This window comes from Haematobia irritans, chromosome 5, assembly GCF_050003625.1.
Source record: "Haematobia irritans isolate KBUSLIRL chromosome 5, ASM5000362v1, whole genome shotgun sequence".
Classification (NCBI taxonomy): Eukaryota; Metazoa; Arthropoda; class Insecta; order Diptera; family Muscidae; genus Haematobia; species Haematobia irritans.
In genome coordinates this window covers 44,050,594-44,073,272 of record NC_134401.1, presented here as the reverse complement: position 1 = coordinate 44,073,272, position 22,679 = coordinate 44,050,594, and the positions used below count along the sequence as shown (strand labels likewise).

General features: G+C 29.4%; 2 protein-coding genes across 5 annotated transcripts in view; both read left to right on the top strand.

Annotated features, from left to right (window-relative positions):
- Window positions 1-5,634, top strand: part of ths (thisbe) — a 298,573-nt gene extending 292,939 nt beyond the window's left edge. For all 4 annotated transcript variants that reach the window (XM_075312366.1, XM_075312365.1, XM_075312363.1 and 1 more), the window contains one exon: window positions 2,230-5,634. In XM_075312366.1, coding sequence (XP_075168481.1) covers window positions 2,230-5,019 — 2,790 coding nt within the window. In that variant the 3' untranslated portion in view covers window positions 5,020-5,634. The remainder of the gene's footprint in view (window positions 1-2,229) is intronic.
- An 816-nt stretch (window positions 5,635-6,450) lies between these two features.
- Window positions 6,451-11,301, top strand: LOC142238885 (uncharacterized). Its single transcript, XM_075310612.1, has 2 exons — window positions 6,451-9,360; window positions 9,615-11,301. Exons 1-2 carry the CDS (start codon window positions 9,055-9,057, stop codon window positions 9,630-9,632), a joined length of 324 nt encoding a protein of 107 aa, XP_075166727.1. The 5' UTR covers window positions 6,451-9,054; the 3' UTR covers window positions 9,633-11,301.
- Window positions 11,302-22,679: the final 11,378 nt, after the last annotated feature.

Sequence of the window (22,679 nt, the reverse complement as noted above, 5' to 3'; positions counted from 1 at the left end):
CTAAATTTATCAATTTGAAAATGTTGAAGAATACAATTTATTCGGGGCGTTGCTAAAATGTGGAATTCTCGTGTAATTTGTCCTCGCAAATATCCCCATATTCTCTATATGACATGTCCTCGAATGTGTCATGTCCCCGAATGTGACATGTCCCCGAATGTGGCATGACCCTAAGTAAGCTAAGTCCTTCAATATATTACCCATATTATGATAAATCACCACACTCTTATCACATTACTCTTCCCGCATATCGCCAAGAATAATATATGTTCTAAAATTGATTTTCAGGCACGAATATAATCTATTCACAATTGGAAAATATACTCAGCTATAATGAAATCTTAAAAGTATGTTTTATCATATCGTAGCTTACATGTCTTTAATCATCGGATATGAAATGTCCCCGAGTATAATTCCTTGCGGTAAATTATGTGTCTCGGAATATGACATGTCCCCGAATGTGACACATTCGCCATTATGATATGTCTCCGAAAATAATTTCATTTTTTGATAGGATTCATAAATATAAAACCAGGTATCTACATCAATTGAATTAATGCCCATAGGATCTAAAGAAATTTATATGTCCTTGAATATGGCATGTCCCCGAATATGGTATGTCCCCGAATGTGACAAATACTTGAATATGTTATGTCCCCGAAAATAGTCTCACTTTTTGATAGAGTTCCTTAAAATAAAACAAAGCAGAATTCTTTGATTTAAAATAGAATGGAAATATTGGACATAGGATCTCACAATTCACATATTGACCTTTTTTTATTATCACAAAATGCTGTGTTTTTTTTTTTAATCAATGATAAGAATAATTTTCTTATAGCAATCGTAATGTATAATCACAATTTGACATCAGTATCCCCTTTTTTTGAGGGATCTGGCAGTTGATGCGGAAAATTGCTTTAAACATTTAGGATGAATTATTAACAAGCCCTCTACTTAGTGGTCTGCATGGATCGTTTCGCTTGGTTAACATTTTAATAAGGGCCAACCAACCACACAATACAATTCAATTTAAAGCTTTTACTTTATCCATGACTTCAAGGGCTGATTTTTTTCACAGAAGAAGCAAAATCTGCTAGACATTTACATTCTGGGGAAACAATTTCTTCAACCCATTTCTCTCTACAATTTAATCTCGATGAAAGGAAAAAGTTTATATCTCTCATCCCCTCAAAAAGGAAACATCTAAAAAAAAACCTTCTCTGCCTGAAAATATTACCCAAACGAATGGCAAAGAGGTCTGAACTAAATATGTAAGCCTAGTTGCCAATAATAAAAATCCAAATTGTATTTAAAAAACCTTAACATTCCATAGCCCTATAATGTTTCAATTGTTGTTTTTTTAATATAGCGTTAGAGGAGGGAGGGGAGAATTTGAGCAATATTGTTTTGCTTATATTCCCAAGGCAAGTGGATAAGTCAGCATTGAATATTCAAATTGATGGTATGGAAACCCTTTTCTACCTACTAATGAGCCCTAAACTAAGTACTTTGGTTAGTTTTTTTTTATTGATTTTTTCTGCTTCTTCTTCATTCATTCATTCATTCATTATGGCCACTCGAAAACAGTATCAAAATATTTGGAAAAGTTACAAGAGCAATTCCCATAAAGACATAGGACAAATCTAGGGAAGGAACTAAGAGGCCTATTCAAGATGTTACTTGTTGTGGTTTTCAGATGGGGATGGGGGGAGGGGTGATGGTGCATGGTGGGCTATTATGTAAACTAAACTGTTGGAAACTCTTGAGTGTTTTTATTGTAAATAAACACTCCACGAGGCCTAAGAACTAGCATGCGTATTGCGTGCGTATTGGAATGCATTCAGAGGGAATTTGACAGTGAATGTTTAGTGTCAAAGTTAAATGTGTTATGGGTGGTGGTGGTGATGTTGCCAGACTAGATCACTCAAAAACAACACGCAAGCGCTATTTTGACACTTGAAATGTTCACGCAGACGCTCTTCAAATTAACGCAAGCGACGACAAGCAGAAAACACAACACTCCATGATTTTTTTTGTAGTTTGAGGGAAGGAAGGGAACAAAGGGAGGAAGTATAAATAACCTCGTACTATAGTTTTGATAAAAAATATTTTCTTAAAACAATCACACGTGTCCTCTATTTTTTTTTATTTTATTTTATTTTTTTTCTTACCTCCTTGCTTTGATTTATCTTTAATTTTTTTCCTTCTTTTTCTGTTATGTATTTACAGAAAGAACTTCAAGATACCTGCTATTTCAACGAAGCCATACGCCACGGTTATTTCGTTTTCAGATCTGTTGTCGATCAACATCGACGCATAGGCTTCACGCAACGAGGTAGAGCTGTGGGTCCCAAGAAAACCGTAAACGATGCCTGTTATATGTTTACCAAAATTCCAACAGATCAATTTTTCCATCAACACAATCACTTTTCGGCTGGCACAGTGGCATCTACAAAAACGCCGCATGAAGATGATCAGCACAATGGTGGCGGTGGCGGCGGTGGACAGCATTTAGGAGGTCGCGGTTCAGGTTCAGGTGCTAGACCCAATCGTCATCGTAATCATAATCGCAATGAAGAAGGGGGACGCCAACATAACAAATCCAAAACCAAAGTCCATGGTAGTGGTGGTGGTGGTGGTGGGGGTGGTAGTGGCAATGGCAATGGTGGAAGCCGTAAACGCCAACGTTTGCAACAGATGCGTGGTGGTGGTGGTGGTGGCCACATTAGTGGCAGTAACGTTGACGTTTTAGATCCCAAAAATAGTTCTAGGCAAACTTTAGAATTAAGTCAATATGGTAATAGTAATGCGGGTCATCAACAGCAACAACAACATCTAAGTGGCCATAATAGTCATACGGGAAGACATCACAACAACAACCATTCACAACCTCAATATCATCATGGAAATCGCCATCATCACAACAACGACTCCAGAAGACTACATCAACATTATGAGGCCAAGCTACGAAATAATCGAGTCCATCATAGGGGTCGTATAACTAGTCCAACAACATCAACATCCACAGCAGCAGCAACAACAACAACTATAGCTCCTACAACAACTCCACGAACCACAAAAACTTCCACATCTAAATTTGAGACATCAAGATATTCCTCAACCATAACATCCAGTACTAGCTCAACAGCCTCGACGACGACGACGACAACCTCTATGGGTCCCCATGATACCGAGGCCTCTACCAGAACCACTCATAAACGTAAAGGCCGACGAAGAAAAACTCATCGCAAACATTCTTATCATAAAAATGGCGAAACGAATCAGAGACATCATAGCGAGAGTCATAGTGCCCCATTACCCTCCTACGATGATGAGAGTGAATTTATGACCACGGATTATTCCACAGGCACCAGTGGGGATTTATCACCATCAATGCCCGAAGAATCTGTGAAACCCACTTCAGCCACTTTGCCCACATGGGAAAGTTGGTATCCCTCGATGTCTACCACTGTAACACAAATCGCAGAAGAAGAAAATATCCGTACATCACCCTCAAGTTCTACGGAAACGGAAGGGTCATCCAGTTGGAGCCATAACTTGGGAAACCGAGAGGAAACCGAAACTTCCTCTATAGCCTCAGCCTCAGCGTCATCGTCGTCATCATCATTATCCTCGTCATCTGGTTCTGGTTCCACATTGCCTTCACATTATGATATAAGTAAAGAATCGAAGGGGCCCTCAATGCCACTGCCATTACCCACATCGACATTGTGGTCCGAAGCTACATCTATGGAAATGCAAGCTAGTAACCAGCACAATGTTGCCATATTGCCTAGTTTTACAACAAAGACAATTGCTACGGTGGCGGCGTTGCCGACGGCTGCAACAACGATAATGGACGACAATTCGAAAGTGAAAACAACAAATACCTCAGCTAATAGCAGAACTCTCAGCGAGGCAGATTCCGAACATCAGCTTAGGGGGAAATTAAATTCTCCGGAAAGAAATAATGGAACCTCTAGAGATAACGAAAATGTTAGGGCCCCAGCCACCCTTCCTTCTTTCATGGAAAGCGATGAATCCCTTGGTGATAACGATTCAGAGGAAGAGAGCAATAGCTGGGAATCATCTGGCCAAGTGGTAAGCGATGCAACCCTGTCTGCCTTAAATGTGGCAACACCCACAAAAAGTACTGAGCCTCAAGCAACGAATAATCCCATGACTGATAATATTAATGCCTCTCGAACACCAGACTCCAATACTGGTCACCATAAAGTAAGTAGGCATAGACAGGGAAACGGTCACCATGGTAATATATCAACGGCGGGAAAACATAATCAGCATCATCATAATGGTAAAAAGGAAGGAGGGATACCTCATCACAAATTGAAATCCTTAAGTTCGGCCAGAAATCTGGGAAAATCTTTAGCGACAACAGCGACATCTTCAACATCCACAACAACAGCAAGTACTGTCAGAGCTGAAGATCCCTTGCTCGATATAAGTCCCACAGATCCTACGGAATATCAACGTGATGAATTACTTTTGACAGCTCTAAAAAATGTCCATACCAAACATAGTCATAATACCGTAAGCGATATCGATAATGCTGAACCCACACTGGCCGCCACGGCCACAAGTAGCCTCACCCACACCACAGCAACCACAACATCGACATCTCCATGGCCTTCCAGTACGACTACACGGAAATCATTACGCAAATCTACCCAAAGACTGTTGGCAACACCATTTCATCAACTCACCTTTGTTCGCAATGAGGGTGGAGGTGATATTGTTGATATCGATAATCTCGATAACATAAGCATGTATCCCGATCTAATGGACAATGATGGCAATGCCCCAGCCTCTGGCCATGGCAAAGATGATGACTTGCATAGAGTAAAACCCACAAGTCGTTTTCATATGATTAGTGGTTATTTTCCCTCATCGTCGGCAACATCGGCATTGCCAGAGTCAATACGTATAGCAAAAATTAAAATTAATCGCGAACGTAAACGTATGTTACGTTTACGTAATATTGGTGGCTATAATGCGTAACTAGGGTAATTGAACAAAACTGATGTTGATTGAATTTTTGTTTTTGCTTTGTTTTTATTTTTTAGCAAACAAAGCAAAACTTCTATTCCAAATATCTCTATTATTATTTAGGTTAAAACGTAAACGTAACCGCAACGTAATGTCAGTCAATGTAGCGTAACGCCAAACAAACGCCATTTAAAATCGAATCGAACACCAAAAATTTCCGAATATCTATTGTATGTATGTAAATAATATATGACTGTTAAATGAAGTATGATGACAAACAAAAACACACAAAAAAAAGGGAAAAGAGAAAAAAGTTGTTTAAACTCTGAAGTATTACCAAAACGAACTTTACATAATATAATTAACTAAAAACGAAAATAAGAAAATCAAGTAACAAAAGTACATAGCTGTATAGACTTTAGACATTTATGAAAAAAAAAGTTTTCATACAAATCGATGATGAAATATTTGAAGAAACCAAGAAAATTTAGAAAGACACAAACTTGGAAAAAACTTGGTCTAAAACTGCTGCCCTCAAATCTGTAATAGAATATTAAAAACAAAACCCGAAAATTTTATTTCTTATCAAAATGTAAACAATTTTATTTTTTTGATATTCAGTTCAAGATAATAGAAAATTCCTATCCTCTCTTATCATAGTAGGTGTTATAATATTTTTTAAAATACCTAAAAAATGCCTAAAAAATATTTTTTTAAATACCTAAAAAAATTTAATCATGTTTTTCCTAACATCTCTAAAAATATATTTCATAGTCTCAAGGACTCCTTGAGAGTTATATATAACCATAACCTTCGCTATTGCAGTTATTGTTTCCCTTAAAATTTCTTAAATTTTATTTCAAAACATGGCAAGGACCCATAGTGAGTTATAGTTAATGGCAACCTCCCATATTAACCACAACTGTGATTGGTATGGTGAATAAATGCTGCAGTAACAAGGTAGTATTATTACTAGAACATCTGATTGAGTTTTTTTTTTATACTAGAATAGAAATACATTTTATTATTTCTATTCTAGTGTTAAACTTATATTTTCATACACTGTAAAAAATATCAATCAAAATTTTCTATTTAAAATTTTAATTTATTTTGAAAAAAAAAATTAATGAAAAGATTAATTGAACCAAATTTTTAATTAAAACAAAAATCGATCACAAAAATTAATTGTATTAATTAAATTTTTTTATTGATGTTTTTAATTGATATTATAATTTCTATAAATGTATTACTAGAGTGTTTCTTCCATAAATATTTTCAAAATCTTAAAGGGCGAATTTGTTCTAGTATTAAAATTTTACTTTTCATATAAAACAACTGCTTTAATAGGCCTGTTTTAGTTTTCGTATTGAATGGCAAAGTAGGATTACTAAACTACTTTATTTAGTGATTTCTTCCAGAAATATTTTCAAAAGCGATTTTATTCTAGTATGATATTTACATTAGGGTTGTTTTCTTTTTGCACTGGATGCAACATTTGTATGGGCTATCCAGAACATCGTTGCATTGGTGTTCTATCCAGAACATCTCATCAGTGCAAGCAGAGAGTATTAAGAAAACAAGAGAACGAAACTGTCAAGCGAAACTGCGACAGTAGGCGGCAGTCATGAGGAAATTTGTTTATAATGTCATGCAGTTGTTGTCGGCGCTTCTCTCAAATATCATACACTTTGCGTCGGCGTCACCCAGTTCAGTTCTCTGCCGGCCTTAAGAAACGTAAGAAAAATACTACCTACTTTGTAGTAACAAATGTTCTTTTATATAAATCTTTTCATTCTATTCATTTTTTTGGCAGACAATTTGAAATTATAACTGCCGATGCCTTAATAAAGAATTTCTCAAAACAGCGCTTCGACCGCAACGTTGGTTATACCAAAACTGCAGGCATTTTGCGACATCTATACGGTTGACATTTGTTGTTTTTGTAGATGAGAAATTTTCGTTCTCTTGTTTTCTTAATACTCTCTGGTGCAAGTCGCGCCGATGTTGCCAGATTGTATTTTGATAAAGTGACGCTCCATCGATTCACAATAGCAATTTATTGTGACAAATTTTTCGAAAAACATGAAATTCAAAGTGGCACAGTATCATAAATAATAGCAGCGGTAAATATTTATTACTAATTGGAGCATTTCGTATATTTAAAAAAATGCAAGATTTCACTTCTTTTCGGTGATTGTTTTTAAACAGCTGATTACAGTATTGCATATTTTTTGGAGATGTCCTGGATAAACGAGTACTCTGTTTTCTTTTAGTCCATGACCGCTTATCATATCCAGTCCTAAAAGAAAACAGCCCTATTGTCATATAAAACAACTGTTATAATAGGCCTGGTTTTGTTTTTGTACTCAATGATAAGGTAGCATTACTACAACATCTGATTGAGTGTTCGTTCATAGACCAATTAAGGTATAGACTAGAGGTCTGCACAATTCCATTTGTAAGTGCAGAGTACACGTGTACTTGCTAAATGAGTACATCTATTTGAGAGAGTCGCAAAACAATTGGTGCACATTTTAATGAACACCAAAAGCCACGAGTAACTTCTTGTTGCTACTCTGATATCTTCACTACCAACAAATACATATTCCTCTTTCTCTCTTATTGAAGTGTACTCAGAGTGATCACGTCGAGTATGTTGCGAGAACAGAACTTCATAGAGTACTCCATGTACCACGTGCAGTTTCAGAAATACAAGAAAACAGTTTCTCTCCATAACATATGTTTTCAGATTGATATAAAGAACGGCAAACGTTAAGGTAAGTGTGTGACATACATAAATATATGAAATATGTGACATACATACATATCTATGATTAATAATAATGGAAAGTTTTGCTTCGTACATAACTGAGCAATACTTGTGGTACCACGTGAAGTGAAGAGAATCCATGTTGTACTTTTTCTCAAGTACTTACATTTTTATTGTTCCTTTTTTTCGGAACACATACTGTTTCGGATAAGTACTTGGTGGTATTTGACAAGCAAGTGTTCTCTTCACTTCACTACTTGCGCTCTGAGAGAAAGACAGTGTATGTACTATATTCGACAGCGAATTGCATACATGTAGTGAAAGGTTATTCGATGCAGACCTCTAGTATAGACATTTCAAGTGAATTCACAGCGCTGTAGTTTGTCTGCACACCGTAGAGGGCTCTTTTTCGTCTGCAATTGAAACGCAATAGGATGTTATTGTGAATTATGTGTCCATCAAAAATATTTAAAACAAAAAGTATTTCAACGACTGCATATAAAAACAATGGTCTAAACTGTTTTCTGATTATGAATTTTACATTTTTTGTCTTAAATCACAATAACTCAGATTGATTTTATTATGCAAAACACCTGATCGCAAACAAAATTTTTCCCAAATATATTATTGTTTTATCACAATAGTATGTTGTTAGATATTTCTCAAATGTTAAATTTGGTCTCTTTTACTAGTTTTGTAGTTGTACGTAACTTCCATTAAAAACAATTATCAAAAGGGCTGTTTTCTTTCAGCATTGAATGCAACATTTGTATGGGCTATCCAGAACATCGTTGCACTGGTGTTCTATCCAGAACATCTCATCAGTGCAAGTCGCGCCGATATTGCCAGATTGTATTTTGATAAAGTGACGCTTCTTCGATTCACAATAGCAATTTATTGTGACTAATTTATCGAAAAACATGAAATTCAAAGTGGTACAGTGTCATAAATAATCCCAGTAGTAAATATTTATTACTATTTGGGCACTTGATACATTAAAAATGCAAAATTTCACCTCTTTTCTGTGATAGTTTTTAAACAGCTGATGACAGTGTTGCATATTTTTGGAGATGTCCTGGATAAACGAGTACTCTGTTTTCTTTTAGTCCTTCACGGCTTAGGGTATCCAGTGCTAAAAGAAAACAGCCCTAAAAATGGAAATATAGTCATCCCTTACGTTACGTCGACCAGTAGTTGACACTAAAATATAATAGCTCTGTAGACACCTCCTATGATTATAATTAGAATTAACAGCTGGTTGATTTCAAGAGCTTGTCATGCGTCAAGAAGATCAAAACATTTTGTTCCAAGGCAGTCAGTGCATATCTTGGAATATGAGCATCAATATATGGAATCTGTTACTAGCAAGACGACGAAAACTTTCCATGATACTGAACCTAGGAATACGAGCATCACTTTATGGAATCTGTAATGAATGTATACACCAACCTCGTCAGAATAAGGATACAACTAAATTTGGCATATTGTCAACAATTAATGCAATTCGAATGTGGATCCAAATATATATCCATCCAAAGGCTATAATGTATCATCATTTTCAACTATGGAATTTATCCAATGAAGTAAGTAATCTTTCATATGTATACTAGCATTAGAGATTTTATTTAAAGCATTTTCACTTCAAACGAAGCTTTTTTAAATCAAATGTGGTTTCACTTAATTTAAAAAAGGTTTCATTTAATTCGAAAAGGGTTTCATTTAATTTGAAACAGGATTCCTTTGATTTATAAAAGATTTCATTTGAAGTGAAAATACTCATATATATTTTTTTAACATCCGATAACTTACATTTTACTTAAAATTCCTTTACTTACAGATTCTATATCACACATGAAAACATTGTAATGCTGGATAATATGGAAAAAGCTGTGGATCCTATGGGCTGCCTTGCGAAAATTGTAACTAATATTTGATCTTCTTGATATGTTAGCGGTTAATGTCATAGTGTTGCCATTGTTTACCAATTTTCAATTGTTTCTATACGCTTGTTTCCTTTTAGTACTGAATACCCTAGCCATTACGAACTAAAAGAAAACTGAGTACGCCTTTATCCTGGACATGACCTAAAATGTGCAACACTGGCATCAGCTGTTTAAAGACAATCACAGAAAACAAGGGAAATCTTATATTTTTATTGTATGAATTGCTCAAATAGTAATTAATATGCACTGTAATTAATATTTACTTTCATGTTATTCGACAAATTAATCACAATCCCTCCTGTTCTGATTTACGAATTCGCGAAACGCAAAATTTTCTTAATCTTTATTTTCCGAACGACTATAATACGAAATTTTCGCAAAACTGTCCCAATCAATAAGGAATCTAATTTGTAAAAATTTCATGTCTAAACACGAATTGGTTGAGGAGTTATTGGGAATTGAAAATTTTGCGTTTTGCGAATTCGTAAACCAGAACAGGGAGGAATAAATTGCTATTGTGAATCAAAGAAACGTCAAATTGCAATCTGGCAACACCGTCGCGATGTTCACGAATGAGAAGTTCTAGATAGAAAACGAGTGCAACGAAATTTCTGAATAGCTTATTCGAATGTTGAGTCGAATCATAAAAGATAATAGGCCTTATGTTAATAGTAGTAAAATCCAATTTGTTCTTAATATTTAATAGAAAGTTTACAATATTTTCATACCCTGACATTTTATGGCTATCGGAGAACTTTATTTTACTTTTTCAAAGGCTGGCAACTCCCTGATATAAACAAAATCAAATATTCTATCCTCACCACATGGTGGGAAAAGTTTATTAAACCGATTCAGCTGTTATGCTAAGTTAAAATATTTGCAAACTATTCTCTAAATTTTTAAAGAATGTATATTAAACCGAGAAAAAAAATTAATTTGGCAATATTTTTAGCATTTACCAACCGTATTAACAAATAAAAACAAGCGACTTACATTTCCTTCTTCAAAATACAAACAGTTTAAGTGTAAGACTCTTACGACCATTTTCATGTAGCTCCTTTAGTCTTTAACTACAAGTTAACAGAAATTAAATTGCAAATATCATCATTCCCGTTAACTTTAACTTAACAATTTTCAACTGTTAAGTTCCTAACTGTCATATGGAATATATAGGGAAGATGACAGATATGTTCATAGAGTTTAAAAGTTCGGTAGCTAATGTAGCACTAACGGAGTTTCATTAAAATGGGGGTTAGGCTCATATGTTTTTGGAACAATCAGGTTGGTTCAACAGAAGAAAATAATCGGGTGGGTTCAACGACAAACAAAAACTAGAAGTGCCTATATGTAATAGGTACTTTTAGTTAATGTGGTATCACAATGGACTGAATAGTCTAAGTGAGCCTGAATCAAATCGGTCTGCCACTTTTACCTAACCTAACCTAGGGTCATAGTTGTATTAAAAATTTCAATTACAAAAATTTTGATGATTTATTCTAAACTTCGATGATAAATTTTTATTTGAAATGCAATCACGATTGCCACTCTTCCCAAGAATAATTTACCAAAATTTGATGTGAATTTTACCAAAAATCTACCAACTTAAAAAAAATCTTATTTTGAATTTTTTGCTAACATTTTATTTCAGTAGAAAATTTTACCAAAATTTTAGTTCTATAGAAAATTTTCCTAAAATTTTATTTCTATAAAAAAAAAATTGTCAAAATTTACTTTCTATGGAAAATTTTGCTAAAATTTTATTTCTAAGAAAAATTTTATTTTTGTGATAGATTTTGCTAAATTTTATTTCTATAGAAAATTCTGTCAAAATTTTATTTCTATAGAAAATGTTGCCAAAATCGTATTTCAATAAAAAATTTATTAAAAATTTATTTCTAAAGCAATTTGGTTATAATTTTATTTCTGTAGAAAATTTGGTCAAAATTTTATTTCTATAAAAAAAATTGTCAAAATTTAATTTCTATAGAAAATTTTTTTAAAATTTTATTTTTACTGAAAATTTTGCCAAAATTTCATTTTTGTAAAAGATTTTGCCAAAATTATATTTCTGTAAAACATTTTGTGAAAATTTAATTTCTAAAGAAAATTTTGCTTAGATTTTATTTCTATAGAAGATTTCGCCAAAATTTTATTTTAATAGAAAATTTCGCCAAAATTTTATTTCTATAGAAGATTTCGTCAAAATTTTATTTCTGTGGAAAATTTTCTATAGAAATGAAATTTTAGGAAAATTTTCCTAAAATTTTATTTTTATAGAAAATTTTGCTAAAATTTTATTTCTATAGAAAATTTTGCTAAAATTTTATTTCTATAGGAAATTTTATCAACATTTTACTTCTATAGAATAATTTGCTAAAATTTTATTTCTATGGGAAAATTTGCCAAAATTGTATTTCTATAAACATTTTTCTTTCTATAGAAAATTTTGCCAAAATTTTATTTCTATAGAAAATTTTGCCAAAATTTTTATTGTAAAGAAAATTTTGCTTAGATTTTATTTCTTTGGACAATTTTGCCTAAATTTTCTTTTTGTAAAAGATTTTGCCAACATTTTATTTCTGTAGAAAATTTTGCCAAAATTTAATTTCTATGGAAAATTTTGCTAAAATTTTATTTCTATGGAAAATTTTATTTTTGTAAAACATTCTGCCAAAGTTTTATTTCTGTAGAAGATTTTGTCAAAATTTTATTTCTATAGATGATTTTGCCAAAATTTTAGTTCTATCGAAAATTTTGCCAAAACTTTATTTCTATAGAAAATTTTGCCCAAATTTTATTTTTATAGAACATTTTGTCAAAATTTTTAATATATAGAAGATTTTGCCAAAATTTTATTTCTATAGATGATTTTGCCAAAATTTTAGTTCTATAGGAAAATGTGTCAACATTGTACTTTTATAGAATAATTTGCTAAAATTTTATTTCTGTGGGAAAATTTGCAAAAATTGTATTCCTATAAAAAATTTCTCAAGATTTTATTTCTATAGAAAATTTTGCCAAAATTTTATTTCTATACAAACTTTTGCCAAAATTTTATTTCTATAGAAAATTTTGCAAAAATTTTATTTCTATAGAAATTTTCGCCAAAATTTTATTACTATAGAAAATTTTGTCAAAATTTTTATTATATAGAAAATTTTGCTTATATTTTATTTTGCCTAAATTTTCTTATTGTAAAAGATTTTGCCAAAATTTTATTTCTGTAGAAAATTTTGCCAAAATTTAATTTCTATGGAAAATTTTATGTTTGTAAAATATTCGGCCAAAATTTTATTTCTGTATACGATTTTGCCAAAATTTTATTTCTATGGATGATTTTGCCAAAATTTTAATTCCATTGAAAGTTTTCCCAAAATTTTAGTTCTATCGAAAATTTTGCCAAAATTTTATTTCTACAGAAAATTTTGCCAAATTTTTATTTCTATAGAAGATTGTGCCAAAATTTGTTTTCTATAGACAATTTGCTTATAATTTTATTTCTATGGAAAATTTTGCCAAAATTTTATTTCTATAAAAAATTTTACTTAAATTCTAGTTCTATAAAAAATTTACTAAAATTTATTTCTACAACAAATTTGGTCATAATTTTATTTCTATAGATAATTTAGTCAAAATTTTATTTCTATAAAAACATTTTGTCAAAATTTAATTTATATAGAAAATTTGGCTTAGATTTTATTTCCATAGACAATTTTGCCAAAACTTTATTTTTGTTAAAGGTTTTGCCTAAATTTAATTTCTGTAGAAGATTTTGCCAAAATTTAATTTCTATGGAAAATTTTGCTAAAATTTTATTTCTATGGAAAACTTTGCAAAATTTTATTTTTGTAAATTATTCCGCCAAAATTTTATTTCTGTAGAATATTTTGCAAAATGTTATTTCTATAGACGATTTTGCTAAAATTTTAGTTCTGTGGAAAATTTTACCAAAATTTTATTTCTATAGAAAATTTTGCTAAGATTTTATTTCGGTGGAAAATTTTACTAAAATTTTATATCTATAACAAATTTGGCCATAATTTTATTTCTATAGAAATTTTTAGAAAATTTTATTTCAATACAAAAAAATCAAAATTTAATTTCTATAGAAAATTTTTATATATATTTCTATAGAAAATTTTGTCAAAATTTTATGTCTATAGAAAATTTTGTCAAAATTATATTTCTGTAGAAAATTTTGTCAAAATTTTATTTCTATAGAAAACTTTGTCAAAATTTTATTTCTATAGAAAATTTTGCTTAGATTTTATTTCTATGGTCAATTTTGCCAAAATATTATTTCTGTAGAAAAATTTACCAAAATTTAATTTCTATGGAAAACTTTTGCTAAAATTTTATTTCTATGGACAATTTTGCAAAAATTTTATTTTTGTAAAATATTCTGCCAAAGTTTTATTTCTGTAGAAGATTTTGCCAAAATGTTAGTTCTATCGAAAATTTTTTCAAAATTTTATTTCTATAGAAAATTTTGCCAAAATTTTATTTCTATAGAAAACTTTGTCAAAATGTTATATCTATAAAAAATTTTGATTAGATTTTATTACAATTTTGCCAAAATTTTATTTCTATAGATTATTTTGCCAAAATTTTAGTTCCATAGAAAATCTTATCACAATTTTATTTCTATAGGAAATTGTGTCAACATTGTACTTCTATAGAAAAATTTGCTATTTTTTTTTATGGGAAAATTTGCAAAAATTGTATTCCTATAAAAAATTTTCTCAAAATTTTATTTCTATGGAAAATTTTGCAAAATTTTATTTTTGTAAAATATTCCGCCAAAATTTTACTTCTGTTGAAAATTTTGCCAAAATGTTATTTCTATAGCTGGTTTTGCTAAAACTTTAGTTCTATGGTAAAATTTTACCAAAATTTTATTTCTATAGAAAATTTTGCTAAAATTTTATTTCTATAGAAAATTTTGCAAAGATTTTATTTCTATAGAAAATTTTGCAAAAATTTTATTTCTATAGAAAATTTTGTCAAAATTTTTATTAAATAGAAAATTTTGCTTAGATTTTATTTTGCCAAAATTTTATTTCTGTAGAAGATTTTGCCAAAATTTAATTTCTATGGAAAATTTTGCTAAATTTTATTTCTATGGAAAATTTTGCAAAATTTTATTTTTGTAAAATATTCCGCCTGAATTTTATTTCTGTAGAAGATTTTGCCAAAATGTTATTTCTATAAACGATTTTGCTAAAATTTTAGTTCTATGGAAAATTTTACCAAAATTTTATTTCTATAGAAAATTTTGCTAAAATTTTATTTCTGTGGAAAATTTTACTAAAATTTTATATCTATAACAAATTTGGTCATAATTTTATTTCTATAGAAATTTTTAGAAAATTTTAATTCAATAAAAAAAATCAAAATTTAATTTCTATAGCAAATTTTGATAAAATTTTATTTCTATAGAAAATTTTGCCAAAATTTTATTTCTATAGAAAATTTCGCTAAAATTTTATTTCTACAGAAAATTTTGTCAAAATTTTATTTATATAGAAAATTTTGCTTAGATTTTATTTCTATGGGCAAGTATGCCAAAATTTTATTTTTGTATAAGGTTTTGCCAAAATTTTATTTCTGTAGAAAATTTTGCTAAAATTTAATTTCTATGGAAAATTTTATTTTTGTAAAATATTCTGCCAAAATTTTACTTCTGTAGAAGATTTTGCCAAAATTTTATTTCTATAGACGATTTTGCCAAAATTTTAGTTCTATCAAAAATAATGTCAAAATTTTATCTCTATAGAAAATTTGCCAAAATATAATTTCTATGGGAATTTTACAAAAATTTTATTTCTCTGGAAATTTTACCAGAATTTTATTTCTGTAAAAGAATTTGACAAAATGTGTTTTCTATAGGAAATTTACTTACAATTTTATTTCTTTACAAAATTTGGTCAACATTTTATTTCTATAAAAAATGTAAGCACCTCTTAATTGAGGTGGAATATTTTGGAAAATCTCATTCTACAAATCCACCAAATCTACAATTTTTGGTAGATTGTGGTAACCGTTATTGCAATAGGCCAAACGATTTTGAAAAAAAAATTCGATTTTTAAATATCTTTTATTAATATTTAAATTAATTTCTATAGAGTGGAAAAGTATGGCATTTTCTTGTTTTTTTTTTGTAGCATTCCATTTTGAATTTTATTCCCATGGCATATCCTCTTACGAATCGCATAACACATTTCATTATTTTTTTTTATTATTTCTTTTTTCCCCTATCGTAAAAATATTTAAACTAAAATAAATTAAATAAACATTGATTAAGTCCACACCTGCTAGCTTGCTATCTGCCAGACGTTTGGGTCTGGGTTGCCTGCCTTTATACTTAGTGGCAAAACAACTTATTTAGTTAGATTAAACGAATAGATATCGTCATGATATCCATCAATTTGATAAACGAAACGAATTTTAAAATCGAGAAAAATTCATTTGAAACAAAAAAAAACAAAACAAAATTACATAGAAATCAAAAAGATCCTAAAACTACATTGTATAGACAAGAAACTGGTCAAGGCATTCTAAAACAGGCATTGAAAAACTGGGTGGAAAAATACGACTTTAAATGGAATCAAGATTGTAATACAATATTTAAGCAAATTGAGTGGGAGTGTGTTTATTTATTAGTTTTGTTTTTATTATAATTTTATTTATTTACTTTTTTAATTTCAAAATTACCAAAAAAGGTGGCCATAAAAATCAAAGACAATAACATCATCATGCATAAATTATAAAAAAAATAAATAAAATTATAAAACATATGTTAATAAATTATATTTTTTACTTAAAAATTTCTCTATATTTTTATGATTTTTGTTTTGTTTTTTCATTTCTATAATTGGAAAGCTATATAAAACTGTTTAACTTGGCAACGATTTAATCAGAATTCATTATGAAATTCTTAATTCAATATTCAAACAAAATATAGATTTTTTGAAACAAACATAGGAGATTAAATTAAATCAATTAAATTTTATCAATATAAGTACTATGGGAATTTTTTACATAAATAGTTTATATAAAAAATATATATATGAAAAAAAAATCAATTAAAAACAATTCGCACACTGAACACCACTTCCAGTTGTTACATTTTTTATGAGAATTAAAACAAAGAGGAAAAAAATTATATAGAAAAAAAATATTAATTAAAATAACAATAGAACAAACAAATTTGATTAAATAAATTTACAATACAACAGCAAATGAGAGTAACAATGATTATCCACATAAGGGGAAAAAATCAAATAGGCCCTATAAAATCCAATCAATAAACAAGAGCTAAATTTATATGAAATTATTTAAAAATTAAAAAGAAAATAAAATAAAAAAATGCATGCAGGCTAAAATTATATAACAAAACAAATTCCTATTATTCTGTATAATTAATTATTAACTATAAACAAATATATTTAAAATAGCAGATGATAATTAGTTAAAAAATTAAACATATAATAACTTAAATACAAAAAAAAAACAAATTAGAATTTCTATAAAAGTAAATGGAAATAGAACAAAAATTAAACTACTTACAGACGAAAAATATTTAGGCTGACAAATATTAGGAATTAGCAAAAACCAAAACAAAATATATACCCCAGTTATAAAATTAAAAAAAAAAAATGAGATGGAACACCAAAAAATCCACATAGGAACTAATTAAAAAAAAAAGTAATAAAACGAGCTATACATTTAAAAACAAAAAATCAATGAAATCCATACAAATAACTCTCATATATAAATTTGTCATTCTGAATTGAATTAGATAATCATATTCTCTTTCCAAGTGTATTTTCACTCCCATAATAATTTAAGCAATTCGGAGAACTCTATTTATTTTTTTCAACGGCTGGCAACACCCATGCATACACAAAGCCAAATACTCTATTTTCACCACATGGTGGAAAGCATCGATTAGACCGATTCAGCTGTTATGCTAGGTTGAAACATTCTCCAAATGTTTAATTGAAAATTAATTAATATTGATACGGGGAAATTTAAATAAGCAATATTTTCAGAATTTATCAAATGTATTAAAAAACAATAACAATTGACGTAAATTTCCCTTTTTTAAATGTAAACAATTTAAATTCAAGACTCTTAGGACCATAGGTTTATAAACAAAATTCCCAAATACCAATTACAATAGGCAAAATATATTTTTTAAATTTATAATTATTATTATTTATATTATTTTCGATTTTATAAATATTGTCCACAGAGAATTTAAATTTAATTTAAATTAAATTTAAGACTCCTAGGGTCTACATCTATGGCCTTTAAAAATCCAAAATTCCAATTACAATAGCCCAAATAGATTTTTAACTTTTTATTTTTTTTTATATACAAATGGTTCTAAATGAATTTTAAATATTAATGGTCTTTTAAATTTTCATTTTAACATATCGATTAAAAACTTAAGCTGCTACCCCAACCACTATAATGAGATAAAATAAGGGATTAAAAAAAATATATATATATATAAAAAAATAAAATTAGTGCCTTTCGAATAAAATAACTTAATCAACAAATTGTATTAATGACTAAAAGCCTAAAGATAAATATAAAAATTCGAATGGAATAGCACAAAAATAAATTTGAAAATGGGAAATATTAAAAAAAAAAATAAAGAAAAATCTTATCTATACATACAGATCAATAAAAATATATCAAAATTTCAAAAGTAATAATGGCAATTAAAAGAAATGATTTTAAAAATGGCCACCAAACACAAGAACTACCAGAAAACCCAGAAATGTCTAATAATCAACGATATACCGTTATTGACTACTCAATTATTTACAACTACAATGTTATGGTACTGTAAACCCCAAGAGATAGACAACAAATCTCTAGACTCCCTTGTAATAACACTTGCATACTAGCATACATTGCTCTCTCACAATACACTCGAATATGAAGAGCCATTTGATCTCTTAATTTATGAGAGGTGAATATAATCACAGGTCTCTGGATTAAGCTGATTGAAAAACTGAATTAATGTTAACAACTAAAGAGATATATGGATTCAAATCTCTTTCAAACACTGGATATTTGAAAGCAAATTGAATTCAAACATTTTTATTTTTAATGGCTAAAGAACGTTTTGATAAAATGAAATGGGTCGTTTTTATTTGAAAAATTTAACAAACGTTCTAATTATAAAAAAAAAATTAAAAACTAAAGACCCATTAAAAAACCCCCATACTAAAAACCAAACATTTTTTTCCTTTAAAATAAATTTTAAAAATATAAAACACGATTTTCTTTTGTAAATTCTATTTCAAAAACAATATGTTTGTTACTTATCTATTCTCTTCTTACATCTGCTTAATACAATTAACTATACTACTATATAAATATACAATATACATAGAAAGATCAGTCTAAGTAATTTTAAATTTTTATATTAGTCTTTAATATTAAGTTATTTTTTGTAGATAATATTTTTTTTATGTAATACTTATGTTTGTATGTATGTATGTATGTATTTTTATTTATTTTTAGTTTACTCACACATGCAAATATTTTGTATAATCAAATTGCCACCATATAGTCTTGTTACATACTCAACGAGTATGTTAAACGCTCTTATATATTAGATACCTATAATTATAATAATAAACTTAAAAAACGAAAAGAAAAAACATTTATTTTCAAAAAAAAAATGTATTTATTTTTTTAATGTATAATAAAATCAAATGGATATGAAACGAGAACTACTTAAATAAAACTAGAAATTATATCTTTGAATTCTCATTCTCATGGAAAAGATGCAACAAAACTGAGTTTTATAATTTTTTTCTATAGATTTCTTTGAAAAGCCTTTTAACTCTCATTATCTTTATAACTTCACCCATGCTTCTATTTCTTACCTATCCCCAAAAAGGGAAACAAATATCCCCAGAAGAATATCTAAAACAAATATATAACAACTACCTGTACTTAAATGATTAATTACTATTTCTATTACTTATAACAACAAATGGGTTTAATTGAATTTTAACCTAATATTATTATTCTAACTATAATGCATTGAGACACACGCCGATACACAGAAAGAGAGATACACACAGTATTAAATGATTAAAATAAAAAAACAAAATATTTAATAATAAATAAATTGAATAAATATTCAAACAAAAAAAAAAAATAAAATAACTTTCATTCGTCTAGGAAATTTTTGCAATTGATAATGAAAACAACAAACCAAACAGCAATAATACCATTAAACTTAAACCGAAAAAACAATGTATAATAAAAACTAAACAAATAAATGCTAATCATTAAAAATACTAAATAAAATGTAATCCTCTAAGTCTTATAATAACAATTAAAAAATAATAATAATAAAATAATATGAACAACAATAAAACACAACAAACAAACCAACCTACTTAAGAACGAGAATTTAAAATAAAAATCAATAAATCAATAATTTCCTATTCAACGTCTCAAATCAAATTTAAAATAGTAAACAAACAAAACGAGATTTAAAATAAACTATATAATTTAAAATAATAAACAGAGTAAAAGAAAATGAAGAAAAAAAAACTATAAATGAAAATTCAAAAAATAAATGCAATATTTAAACTGAATATTAAACCAAAATAAATAGTTTTTTATTACTAAATTGGAGGGAGGAGATGGTAAGTATCAACAAGGTAGTATTACTAGAACATCTGATTGAGTTTTTTTATACTAGAATAGAAATATATTTTATTATTTCTATTCTAGTGTTAAACTTATATTTTCATACACTGTAAAAAATAACAACCAAAATTTTCCATTTAAAATTTTAAATTGAATTTGAAAAAAAAACGGCCATAAGTTCGGCCAGGCCGAAGCTTATGTACCCTCCACCATGGATTACGTAGAAACTTCTACTGGAGACTGTCATCCACAATCGAATTACTTGGGTTGCGGTAACACTTGCCGATGGCAAGGTATCTTAAAACTTCCTAACACCGTCTTCTAAATTACAAGGTAGTCCATACGTAGTATATATTAAACTAAAAAAGGCCGATTAAATACGTATATAATTAAGTTTAAAGTTTCTATAGAAATAAAATTTTGACAACATTTTCTATAGAAGTAAAATTTTGAGAAAATTTTCTATAGAAATAAAATTTGTAAACAATGTTCTATAGAAATAAAATTTTGACAAAATTTTCTATAGAAATAAAATTTTGACAACATTTTCTATGGAAGTAAAATTTTAAAAAAATTTTCTATAGAAACAAAATTTGTAAACAATGTTCTATAGAAATAAAATTTTGACAAAATTTTCTATAGAAATAAAATTTTGACAAAATTTTCTATAGAAATAAAATTTTGACAAAATTTTCTATAGAAATAATATTTTGGCAATGTTTTCCATAAAAATAAAATTTTGGTAGATTTTTTTTTTTTGGCTCGAGTGGCAGCCATGAATATGATATGATGACCGATATGGACCAATTTTTGTGTGATTGGGGATCGGCTATATATAACTATAGACCGATATGGACCAATTTTGGCATGGATATTAGCGGCCTTATACTAACACCACGTTGCAAATTTCAACCGGATCGGATGAATTTTGCTCCTCCAAGAGGCTCCGGAGATCAAATCTGGGGAACGGTTTATATGGGGGCTATATATAATTATGGACCGATATGGACCAATTTTTACATGGTCATTAGAGAACATATACCAACACCATGTACCAAATTTCAGCCGGAACGGATGAAATTTTCGTTTCTTAGAGGCTCCGCAAGCCAAATCGGGGGATCGGTTTATATGGGGGCTATATATAATTATGGACCGATGTGGACCAATTTTTACATGGTCATTAGAGAACATATATCAATACCATGTACCAAATTTCAGCCGAATCGGATGAAATTTGCTTCTCTTAGAGGCTCCGCAAGCCAAATCGGGGGATCGGTTTATATGAGGGCTATATATAATTATGGACCGATGTGGACCAATTTTTCATTGGTTGTTAGAGACCATATATTTACACCATGTACCAAATTTCAGCCGGATCGGATGAAATTTGGTTCTCTTAGAGGCTCCGCAAGCCAAATCGGGGGATCGGTTTATATGGGGGCTATATGTAATTATGGACCGATATGGACAAATTTTTGCATGGTTGTTAGAGACCATATACTATTACCATGTACCAAATTTCAGCCGGATTGGATGAAATTTGCTTCTCTTAGAGCAATCACAAGCCAAATTTGGGGGTCCGTTTATATGGGGGCTATACGTACAAGAGGACCGATATGGATCAATTTTTGCATGGTTGTTAGAGACCATATACTAACACTATGTCTCAAATTTCAGCCGGATCGGATGAAATTTGCTTCTCTTAGAGCAATCGCAATCCAAATTTGGGGGTCCGTTTATATGGGGGCTATACGTAAAAGTGGACCGATATCGCCCATTTGCAATACCATCCGACCTACAGCAATAACAACTACTTGTGCCAAGTTTCAAGTCGATAGCTTGTTTCGTTCGGAAGTTAGCGTGATTTCAACAGACGGACGGACGGACATGCTCAGATCGACTCAGAATTTCACCACGACCCAGAATATATAGACTTTATGGGGTCTTAGATCAATATTTCGATGTGTTACAAACGGAATGACAAAATTAATATACCCCCCATCCTATGGTGGAGGGTATAAAAAGGCAAATGTCAAAATTGAATTCACTTCAATTTCTCAAAATTTTATTTAGGACTAGCGTAACCCGGCCCGCTTCGCTGCGCCTTCCGAAGCGTATTTGGAGGAACATTTTGCGTTAACTTAGTCAACTATATCCTTCGTGCTGAAAACAAATTCGAAAAGATTTGAATTCTTTTAAACAAATCGGACTACTTGATTTTTCGTTTATAGGTACAAATACGGCGGGAGAGGGTGTACCTTCTTCTATAT